Source organism: Heterodontus francisci, chromosome 16 (assembly GCF_036365525.1).
Source record: "Heterodontus francisci isolate sHetFra1 chromosome 16, sHetFra1.hap1, whole genome shotgun sequence".
NCBI classification, from domain to species: domain Eukaryota; kingdom Metazoa; phylum Chordata; class Chondrichthyes; order Heterodontiformes; family Heterodontidae; genus Heterodontus; species Heterodontus francisci.
In genome coordinates this window covers 78,157,931-78,170,387 of record NC_090386.1, presented here as the reverse complement: position 1 = coordinate 78,170,387, position 12,457 = coordinate 78,157,931, and the positions used below count along the sequence as shown (strand labels likewise).

The window sequence follows — 12,457 nt, the reverse complement described above, 5'->3', positions numbered from 1 at the left end:
GATGAGAATTTTAAAATGACAGACCAGAAACCAAGGTCGGTCAGCGAGCACTTGGGGTGATGGTTGAATGTAATTTGGTGCGAGTTAGGATTTGAGCAACAGAGTTGTGGATGAGCTCAAGTTTACGAAGGGCATAAGGTGGGAGGCTAGCCAGGAGAGCATTCGAATAGTGGAATCTAGTAGTAACAAAGGCACGGATGAGGGTTTTAGCATCTGATCAGCTGAGGCGGAAGTGGAGATGGGTAATGTTACAGAGGTGGAAGTAGGCGGCCTTGGTGATGGAAAGGCTATGAAGTTGGAAGCTCAGTTCATGGTCAAATAGAACTCCAAGATTGTGATCATTCTGTTTCATCTTCCGGCAGTAGCCAAGGAGAGTGATGGAGTCAGTGGCTGGGGCTGAGACCAAAGATAATGGCTTTGGTATTCACAATATTTAGTTGGAGGAAATTTCTGCTCATCCATTACAGGATGTCAGATAAACAGCATGACAAATCAGAGGTCGTGGAGGGATTGAGAGAGGTGGTGTGGTAGATCTGCATGTCATCAGCGTACATGTGAAACCTGATATCATGTTTTCAGTTAATGTTAAAGCATGGCATGTAAATGAGAAATAGGAGGGGGTCAAGGATAGATACTTGGTGTACACCAGAGGTAATGGTGTGGGTGTGGGACGAGAAACTATTTCAGGTGATTCTCTAGCTACAACTGGATAGATAGAAATGGAACAAGGCAAAGGCAGCCTCACCTAGCTGGACGATGGAAGAGAGGTTTTGGAGGGATAGTTTACCATGATCACAGTCACATAGGATGTCATGATCTAATGCTAAGCTATTCTTTTTAAAATAACTTTTAAAGGGGCACCATAAATAGATAGCCAAGTATCTGAAACCTTATTTGGGGATTTAGTTTTTTTAGTTTTTAGTTTTAGTTTTACAGATACAGCACTGAAACAGGCCCTTCGGCCCACCGAGTCTGTGCCGACCATCAACCACCCATTTATACTAATCCTACACGAATCCCATATTCCAATAACATCCATACCGGTCGCTATATATTTCCCTACCACCTACCTATACTAGGGACAATTTATAATGGCCAATTAACCTATCAACCTGCAAGTCTTTGGCATGTTTAGATAATCCAAATTAGATGTTTAACAGATCATCTATCATTGCAGCACAGCAAGCTGATCCAGAGAAACACTGAACAGCACAGATGGCTCTGTCAGAAGCTAAGGCAAAAGGAGTTCTGAAAGGCTATTATACGATAAACAGGGTTTTGAGGAAGAAATGAAGACTGCCTCATAGACCTGCTGACAAAGACTAAGCAGTTGTTGAACAGATAGTGGTACCACATAAATATCGACCAGTATTATTAAGGTTATCACACAACATTCCTTTTGCAGGACATAGAGGAATTCAGAAGACCAAATCACACATAAGCCAACATTACTACTGGCCAGGTCTTACAAAGAATGTGAGACAATTTTGTAGGAGATGCCATACCTGTCAAATGGTGGGAAAACCACAACCTACCATAAAACCAGGGGATGAAGTATTAGTGTTGTTACCATTACAGGGAGAACCATTAAAAGTATAGTTCAGTGGCTCATATAGAGTGATCAAAAGAGTGGGTAAGGTAGATTACTTGATTGACACCCCTGATCGCCAGAAGAACTGGTTGGGTCACATCAATAAGCTCAAACAATATTACCACAGGGAGGAGGATAAGCCAATACAGATATGTCAGGTAATCGGGACTGTTGAGAAGGAAAAGGATAGTGAGGATGAGGCAGAAGCAGGCCTAGGAAATTCTCAGATTGAACCTCCAACTATCAGATTAGTGAATACAGAATGGCTAGGAAAATTAGACAAAATGCTTTTACACTTAGAGGCAAAACAACGTGAAGACCTAACCAGGGTTTTCACGACATTTCAAAATGTTTGTAGGGATAAGCCGGGATGTACAACCTTAGGCACACATGATGTGGGCATAGGGGTAATCATTCCTTTAAAACAACATCCTTGTCGCTTAGGTCCAGGCAGACAGGCCCAAATGGAAGCAGAGGTACAATGCATGCTGAAGGGCAGCTTAGTTGAACCTAGTCAGGACAGCTGGAATTCGCAGGTGGTCTTGAAACCTAAACTGGTGGGACGGTTCAAACTAGCATAGACTATAGAAAAGTAACTGCGGTAAGGAAGGCAGACTTCTACCCAAATCCTCATTTAAAGGACTGTATGGACAGAGTGGGCAACACCACCTGTCTTAATGTGTTGAAGGGATACTGTCAAATTCCTTTGACACCCCATGTTAAGAAAAAGTCAGCTTCTGTTATACCGGACAGGGTTTTCCAGTGTCAAGTAATGCCACATAGGTTAAGGGATACTCAAGAAACTGCTCAGAGAATAGTAAAACCAATAGTGGTCAGTACTCCTAGCTGTGCAGTTCACCTGGCTGAGGTGATGGACAATAGGGACACTTGGAAGGAAAACACGAGACAACTGGAAGACTATGCTTGGCAATTTGAAATGGGTTAATTGGGACAACCTTTGAAAAATTTAAAGCCGAAAATGTTCTGGTGGAACTTGTTGCTCTGGTCCTAATATTTTAGAAAGTGTATATCTGTAAATGCAGGAAAAAATGTGTTACTGGTTTTCTTCCAATTAGTATTTTTTATACATTGTAATGAAACACATTTTGGGAATGGTGTTTCATTCCACCAGGGGCGGCGGTGTCATGATCGTACTGTTTTTTGGGGAAAATAATGCGGTGTGTCTTTAACTCAGCAAAGAATCAGTACTGCTTTAAGAACAAGCAAGCCTCAGGAGTTAGAGAAGAATAATTCTGGTTGCCGTTGGATACAACCATGCAGAATGGGAACCAACCAACTTAAAATTTGCATCCTGGTTGCCTTGGATACAGCCACTCAGAGACTAAGGTTACATATACAATCTTGCAATTAATTTTTGAAACTAGCTGAAAAACTGGCTTTTGACAGACACAGACTCACAGACTGTCTGCCAGCATATACTGAAGGAAATAGGAGAGCTCTCTCTCTGTGTTTCAAACCTATTTATTATACTCTCTCAAACTTTTAAAGAAGCTTCAAGCCAGATTAGTTTCTTAAAAGAACTACTGAACTGTAATTGCTGTGTTCATCACTGGAAAAGAAGAGCATCACTTCAATTGCTGAACTAGAGTACTGACTGTCCTACTGTTGAAGAACCTTTTCTCCCATCAGATAGCTGTAAGGACTTTAGACAACCTTGGACAGTTCCACATTGGAAGATTCCATTTCGGCAGGAGCGTAAATCTGCAAGGACTTAGTTGCTTTTAAAAAAAATGTTGTTTATATCTTAGTAGTGTTTAAGAATTTAGTTTTCTCTATTAAACAGTTAATTTGTTGATCTAAAGATACATGATTTGGTTCACCTCATTCGGGGATTAATAGGTGGTTCAATTCGGCTGTGGTTTTCTTTAATTTGGAAAGTTTAAAGTGATATGTTAGGCAATCTGTGGAGGGGCGGGACTGAATTGACAGTGCGTTTCTCCCACTGCAATCAGAATTATATATTTTGATTGGGGGCTTTGCCTTGAGCAGTCGGTCGTAACAATATGCAGTGTTTCCTTTTTATCTGGATTTCTTACTAATACGAAACTTGCACGAGTATGAACTATAGCTCCAAGCTAACTATCCTTGATTTGAACAGCTACTGCTCCTTGAATGTGCGAATGCCAAAGTGAACACCGGATAGAATTGCCCTATATTCTCCAGAAATTGGAAGATTAACCTTCAGGACTCTGGAGAATACTTACAGGGGCATTAAAAAAGTGTATTTTTCATTTTCTATGAACATTTTTAGTTATTTTATAGATCTAGGAGATAGGGAAATAAAAGTCATTTGACTGACAGTCAAGAATCATCCAATCGGGTAATGAAGAGCCTGTTTGCTTTCCAATTAAGGTGGAAAGGTACTGCACTATGAGGATGGACATATTGGTCAACCAATGGCAGGAGCATGGTGGGAGGCATAGCATTTGGCCGCTGTGATGAAGCCCCCAGGAATACCTCCAGAGTTGGTAGTTTTTGCTGGAGGGGTTTAAGACCATGCGAGCCTTTCTTGGGTCTGCAGTTAAAATGACATTCACGTCCTGCGGACTTAAATCGTCTTCACTATTGCAATTGGGTCCCCTCTCCTTTGAGGCAGGCAGCCTTCCCTTTCGTGATTTCAGGCTAGTTAGAATGGTGGGGGAAGCAATAGAAATGCAGGGGCAATCCTAGCCCCAGTCACCATCTTAATCCCCACCCACACCAATCCCACCAGGAGATAATTACCTGCTCTGGTTTCTGGAGCCCTGTGCCACACAAAGTGATGCAGTCATCAGCATAGCTTATCTGAATCATTCTTTTCATAGAGGTCAGTGCACAAGATGTAACTATTATTCCAGAACACAGCAGTTTAATATAGCTATTAACATATTATAAATTTGAGATATCATAAGTTAGGAGGAAAATATCTGGTATGAAATATAAGCAGCAATTCCACCAACAACATTGTGTATCCATATATGGAAGTTGATAAAAAGGAAATGAAGTTCCTCTGCTCAAAAGACTGAGTTCCCAGCAGGTTCTGAGGGCAAAGTGCCTTTTACAAATTGAACAACAGCGTGTTACAGCTGTGAGCTGAATTAGTTCTTCAGGTCCCTGGATCTGACAGTTGGAATATTTGGGAAGTGGCTGGTGTCAAAAAAGATGGACGCTAAAATTACAAGGAGCTCTTGACATCTACAGACCATTATTGGCCATTTCATGGAATTTTGATGTTTTGACTAACCTACAACAATATCCATCTGTATTTTATTCCTGCAGTATTATTTTGATGTAAAACTTTTTTTTTAAAAAAAGGAATGATTCTACGGACTGATTGTTATCACAAATCTTCAGAACCTATCTAAGGAAGTTACTTCAACCAAACACAACTGAGCCACCAGGAGTTAATACAGCTGTGAATCATTTATCTCTGCAGCTCTCCTTCAAAGGAAATTTTAGTAACTTAAGAGCTGAACTGATGCAGGTGGGCTGGAGTGCACAGAAAGAAATAGCCTGTGACTCTAATAGCAGTAGGAAACGGTCACATATTAGAAGCAGGTATTAACAATTAAGTACAAATCTTTAAAAAAAACAATCATTGTCACAAAATAAACCAAGCTTACTTGAGGAGGTGGAAGAAGCCAGTGCACTTATTTTTGCAGGTTATCATAATTAAATCATAGAAACAAGCTTTGCAGATATCAGGAATACATGCCTAATTCATCAATACTGTTGCAAGCACACTAGTTTAATATACTGCCAAACAAATACAACTTTTCGTAACAAAATAGGAGCTGTCTTAACTGAGAATGACCAGTGTGTAGGATTAATGAACAGTCAAGGCAGAATGGAGTACAAGACAGATTTTTGGAATGATGTATAACCAATATAAATTTACAGTTTTCACAAATGATCCTTGTTCAACGTATGATTAGCTTTGTTAAATAGCTGCCAGTGTCTCCACAAATGATGAAGTGAAGAATTGAAAATACTGGTTAAACCTATTTGGCCACAGCAAGCAAACTGGCCATTGATCATAGATAGCTACAGGAGTGGAATCAAATGAAAGATAAGCTTGCAATTGCCTCAGGAGACAAATTATAATGCCATTTCCCAGGTGGCAAGAGAGCAGTTTTTCTGGAAATGGAGGAAAATGTACTTGACTGAGAAGTAAAGTAATGGAAACAGTGGCCAAATGTCAACATCAAATTGAAAACTCTTCAAGCTCCATAAGAACCAATTTAGTTGGAATTTTCTTGAACTTTTGAGTCTACTCAATTTAGCAAAGGAGGATGGAGTTTAGACCACCACAATCTCGCAGAGGCCAATTGTAGTAACTATGCTTCTGCCCTGGCTATTATCTACTAAATTAGCACCCAAATGGACTTTCCCAGTATGGATGGCTCAGTACCACACAGTTTAGTGTATTTATCCAATTAACTAATTGGGGAGCTCATAAAATACTCTGATGGATCCGCACCATGCTTTCCTAATTGTTATTTCAAAGCCTAATCCCAAGAGTTGTTTTGTGGGTTCTTTGGGAAAACTGGATGTCTTCGACAGCACACATCAGCAGAGAATGATCATCAAAGCCACTATCACATTTTCAGTAGCGAGGGCATCAACAGTGGACTGCAGCAGCAATTTGAACATATGTGGTGCATATGTTCCGACACATCTTACTCCTGACTTAAAGGAAGGATGTGAGCAAAGCCCTACCAAGCTGGACAGTTTGCTGGTGTAGAAACTTCACCCAGTACACCCAAAATAGATGGTCAGTATTTGCAAAGTGTCTCACAATTCTCACTCCCCTAAGTATCCCAACTGTTTCCTTTTTAAGAGGAATGGGAGCTTTGCACAAATAGTCATAGTAATTACTTCAACTGGTACTGAAACACTTCTGTTCCTTGCTAAGGCTACAGCTGGGAACATCTGCAGCAGATGGAAACGCCGTGGCAGCTATTTAGCAAAGCCATATGTTGCAAGAAGGTCTGAGTAGCCAAAGATATGACAATGAAGGCAAGCTTTAAATTAACTTTCTTGATCAATGCCGTGTTTCTTCTTTAGTGTTTTGCCCTGTTGTGCATTCAGCTCAGGATGGACTAGAATGGACACTACCCAAGGAACTTACCCCAAAAACCATCTGAGTATCTGCCAGAAATATCAGTGGCCTAGTCAGTTGTGCTGAAGTGGTATCTGGCTGATGAACCACCAGGTGGAGCAGACTTGTGACTATCGATTGTTGCTGCAAGACTCCACTCCTCTTCCAAAGTCTTTGCCTAGTCAAGTGCAGAATGCTATTCAATACAAGCATTTTATTGGAATACTCAGGTGAATTCTTCACTAACTCAACTCCTTGTCAGGTCTGGAGGAATTTATAGGATTGCTGCCACTAATGCAACAAACAAACAAAAGGTATGGCTCAAAACAGGGCCTTATGTCTGCAAAGTTACAGAAAGCTACATGAACATTTCTGTGGCCCAATTTTCTTGAAGGAAAGTGGTAGACAATGGCCAGAAAATCCAGCTTCATATCCTTTAATTTCTCTCTCAGTAAGTTGACATAAGCTACAGTACCTGCACAAGCAGGATCAATAAAGCACAACTTTGCCATGTAATGCCATTCATGCCAGTAGTTTGCTTTGCATAATTGAAAGCAGATGGGAAACAAAATCAGCAAAATAACTCTTGAAATCATTCCTTGCAATACTATTTCATTGCTTGGTAACATTTGAGTTCAGCACAACCTTCTGGAAATTTATTTAGTCAAGAGGGGAACAAAACATTTTTAAAATAATTTTCCATAAAATATTTTATATTCCAAAGAATTAGAGTTTTGTTACAAATGGTTGTCTTAATTAGTTTTAGTAAACCTTAGTCTCCTATGAAGCTAGATTCAGTTCTTACTCACCTCTAGTCAGCTTGCAGCATCACACATTAAATTTCAAAGATTCATGAATTAATTTATTTACAATGCATCAATCACCGTCCTTCAGCTTCTCAGCTTTCTCCCTTCAAGTTGTCAGTAAAGATTAATAAAATAGAGCATGATGAAAATGTAATGAAGGATCTAATCTGGAACATGAATTTCTCAATGTATTTTAAGGTGTATTCTATGTATACACCATATTCTATGTATTCTATGTAACAATTTGAGTGTGCATCAATGCAAAAGAGGAACTATAACTTGGGGTCAGATCAGGACCTAACTACCAAGTACACTAAAGCCAAATGGTTGAAACCCTCCAGAAGACTGGCATTACATTCGGCGGCTAGGTTTTTTTCAGCCGGCGCAGACACGATGGGCTGAATGGCCTCCTTCTGTGCCATAACTCTTCTATGGTTCTAACACAGGCTTGAATTTGTGCCAAGTGCAATGCAATTCCAACTGCATTTTATAAACTTAGTTTTCATGTTTTTGAGAAAGCAAACATTTTGCCTGTTCTCATACAACATAGTGAAGCACTGTGCATCTGTATAAGCACTTGTGCACAGAGCTTCTCGATTACAATAAGGCCCACAGTATTATTCAGATCTACAGATTATGCACTACAGGTACCAATCTGAAACTGGTAGCGGCAACCGTAAGCTCCTGTTACAAATGTTTCAGATGGGATGTGAAAAATTCTCAAACAATTTGTATTAATTTTCAAATAGTTACATTTGGCTATTTGTCTAAAATAAAGCACACTCTGTACCTCGATTAGCTCTGTACATTTTAAGCTAGTGTCTCCGTTCTATGTATAATAAAAATAACAGCAATAAAAATCACTTACATTTCAGAAGTATATAACGTGTGCTGATGACAATGACAAATATTAGTTTCAATACATTTAATTGCTGGGAACAATATTTTAATTCTAAAAGCAAGCCATATACTTTCATACAATGAACCGACCATTTCTACAGATCAGTAAATTAATACCCCTGCAAATGGAGTAAACATTATTGACGGAGAAATTCTTCATTTTATTGGCTTCCAGAAAAAAGGAAAGCTCTCCAGTCACAGTGTAATGTACGATACCTGAAAATATCCACACACAATGTGTCTGAAGCAGTTATAATTTATGATCTTAATATGAACAATTGTCAGTGAACTTCTACCACAAAATAAATGGAAAATCTCAAAAACAATGTCAGTGAAAATGTAAAGGCAACAAGAGACAAACAACTCAATAGGTTTCTGGCTTTAAAGGCATAATCAAAAGGTTTTTTTTTTAAAAAAAAAGGGTAGAGAGGGGGAAAAAAGGAGATATTTCAACTGATTTACAGTTTTATAGATTACATCAAAACATATAGGATATATTAACAGGATGGAAGATTCTGGTTAGCTAAGTTCAGTTCATCTCTGAATACAAATTTCAAGTGCTGCTGAGCTGCTTAACACACGATTGCAAACTAATTTCACGGCATTTTGTGTTACGGTCTTGTTAACTCCTGACATGTCAGTCTCACTCAGCCTGCTGAACAAAATAAATTAGCTGGGGGTGAGTAGGGGCGGGGGAAGAGGCAGTGCTCTGAGCACCTTTCCTGAAGTTATACTGGAGACTGAGAGAGCCTTCAGGGAATTTCAGCGACCAGGTTTTCCTGAGTGTTTTAGTACTTCCTGTGCCTGCATAATAAAAATGATGAGTGGTATCTAGTACATTAGGGCAAACAATGGTATGAACTCCTATTTGGTCCCTGAACATTGTGGAAGACATAACATCACATTCAAGCGCAGTGGCCAAAGTGATGCATCCACTTATCCCTATTTACTATTCAGGGAGCATTCCACTGTAGTCTGTAAGCGTGGGGGAGTGCTGCATGCAAGTTGCTCTCCCGAGACCAGAGCCCACTGCAATATAAAAGAATCTTTAGTTGTACTCAAAGATTCATGTGCAGCTATTTTCAATAAAGTATAGGTGTGAAATGACTAACATTATGAAGCTGGTTATAAATTAGTAAATTTTCAAAATTTCCAGAGGATACAAGAAAGATGGGACTGCAAAATTAAGATTGTAGTTGCAACACTTCTGTGAATGACCATTATACATATAAACAGCACTGAATAAAAAAACTTTAATACATTTTTTGGAACAATGAATACAAAAGCAGAACCAAAGAAATTTCCACGTTATTCTTATTCCAGTTCTCTTCCAGTCACTTATCGCTTTTTTTTGCTCTCTTTCTTTGCCTTCTTGCCTGATAAAGGAATTGTAGGCTTCTGCTTTTTAGTGGCATCTGAAGGCTTTGACTCAGATTGGTCCCATTCCTGGAGAGGGTTAAAGTTTGGATGAAAAGAGAAATATTTAAGTATTAATAAAATGTTAAAATATTTTAAAATGACCATTCTTAGTTTCAACTTACTAATATTCGGCATGTTCGAAAGCTGAAAAAGGTTTAAGTATGACCCAATGCAAAGGCATTTTGTACAAATTAAAAGCAATTAAAAATAATGCAAGCATGGGAAGAATGAATACCACCCTCCAAGTTTCAAAGCGATACTCCAGGCTTGTAGTTCCTACAAAAAAAATATGCTTCACTAAATGTGCATTCAGTACTATTTATTTCCATTTTGCTGGTGGCCATGCACAGTTTCTCTCCTCACTGCAGCATTTACAGAAATCAGAGCTATCATTAACTCTCAAAGCAAGAGGCTCAGTGAAACTGTAGCACCTTGTAGTTTCTATTTCCTTCCTCCCGTCACACACACTGTACAACAGAACTCTACCATTGCAATGTAAATGTGCAGCATTGACCTACACTGCATGTTTATACATCAAATCAGCAATAGTATGAACATTTCTTTATGTAGTTGAAACTGTCCTCTACTTTCCAGGGTGGTTTTAATTACATAAACTAGAACGATTGTAACAATGACAGTGGCAAGATAGTGTTCATTTTGAACACAAAAACTCAACTCCCATTCACAGAGCACATCCTTAGGATATCTCAAAATAATTTATATCCACTGACTTACTTTTGGATGTGTAGTCACCATTCAGTAGACAAACACAAGAAGCCAAGTCTGGCAATATTAAAAAGTGACCCCATAATGGAAATTAATGCTTGCTTCTAAATCAGATTAAATTCAAAGTCAAGGGGAAAATGATCAGGGAGCTCTGAACTGTAATGGCTAAGTAAATGTAACACCTCCAGGTGTAGTACCAAGGCATGTAAATCCAAGTTTGGTCCTTGGGCTACACTAAACTAGATGATCTAAACTGAGGCACTGATGGGTTGCTACAACTACCCTCAAAAGCCTCAGTTACACGTGACTCCACCTGGAAAGAGCAGATGTTTGGATGTTGGGTATAAACGGGTTCAGCTCGTTGCGATTCTTCCACCCCTTCACCCATAATTGAATATTGTGCAGAAAACTCCAAACTATGCTCACTAGAAATGAAATACTCAAATGGAGTGCCAGAGGACTGTGGGCACCCACAGATTGGCATGTCCCATTCTCAGTAGGCATCATATTCAGGGCAGGAAGTGTAGAATTATAAAATGGTCACAGGACAGAAGGAGGCTATTCGGCTAGTCAAGTCCATGCCGGTTCTCTGCAAGCTAGTGCAATTTAGCTATTCCCACTCCCCTGCACTTTCCCTGTAACCCTACAAATTTTTTCCCTTCAGGTACTTAGCCAAATCCCTTTTGAAAGCCACTCTTGAATTTGCCTCCACAACCCTCTCAGGTGGTGCATTCCAGATCCTAACCACTCGCTGTGTAAAAAAATATTTTTCCTTATGTCACTTTTGATTTTCTTTTGCCAATCACCTTAAATCTGTGACATGCGCTCCTCAACCTTTCTGCCAATAGGAACAATTTCTCTCTATCTACTGTCTGGACCCCTCATGACTTTGAACACCTCTAACAAATCTCCTCTCAACCTTCTCTTCTCTATGGAGAAGAACCCCAGCTTCTCCAATCTATCCATGTAACTAAAGTCTCTCATCCTTGAAACCATTCTCGTAAATCTTTTCTGCACCCTTTCTAAAGCCTTCACATCCTTCCTAAAAGGTACCCAGAATTGAGACAATAATAATCCAGTTGAGGCCGAACCAATGTTTTATAAAAGTTCATCTTTGCTTTTGTACTCTATGCCTCCATTTATATAGCTCAGGATCCCATAAGCCTTTTCACTATTTTCTCAACCTACCCTGCCACCTTCAATGATTTGTGCACACATATCCTCAGATATCTCTGTTCCTATATCCCCTTTAGAATTGTACCTTTATTTAATATTGCCTCTCCTTGTTCTTCCTACCTTCCAAACCCGCGACCTCTACCACCTAGGACAAGGGCAGCAGATGCATGGGAACACCACCACCTGCATGTTCCCCTCCACGCCACACACCATCCTGACTTGAAACTATATCGCCGCTCCTTCACTGTCACTGGGTCAAAATCCTGGAGCTCCCTTCGTAACAGCACTGCTGGTGTACCTACCCCACATGGACTGCAGCAGTTCAAGAAGGCAGCTCACTACCACCTTCTCAAGGGCAATTAGGGATGGGCAATAAATGCTGTCCTAGACAGCGACGCCCACATCCCATGAACAAATAAATAAAAAGCATCACTTCACAGTTCTCTACATTCAATTTCATCTGCCACGTGTCTGCCCATTCCACAAGCCTGTCTATTCATTCCACCAGACTATGTCCTCTTGAAGTCTATCACCATCCTCCTCACAATTCACAATACTTGAAAGTTTTGTTCATCTGTAAATTTTGAAATTGTGTTCTGTACACCCAAATCTAAGTCATTAATATAGATCAAGAAAAGCAGTGGTCCTAGTACTGGGGAACCCCACTATATATGTCCCTCCAGTCCAAAATGCTTTAATAGTGGCATGAAAGAGTTCTCCTGGACATGAGCAGAAGCT

General features: G+C 39.7%; 1 protein-coding gene across 5 annotated transcripts in view; it reads right to left on the bottom strand.

The window, feature by feature from the left end:
* Positions 1-8,408: 8,408 nt before the first annotated feature.
* The window catches only part of manbal (mannosidase beta like), a 54,878-nt gene continuing 50,829 nt past the window's right edge, over positions 8,409-12,457 (bottom strand). For 4 of the 5 annotated variants that reach the window (XM_068048418.1, XM_068048416.1, XM_068048415.1 and 1 more), the window contains one exon: positions 8,409-9,844. In XM_068048418.1, coding sequence (XP_067904519.1) covers positions 9,737-9,844 — 108 coding nt within the window. In that variant the 3' untranslated portion in view covers positions 8,409-9,736. The remainder of the gene's footprint in view (positions 9,845-12,457) is intronic. The other variant, XR_010976580.1, reaches the window with a different exon arrangement.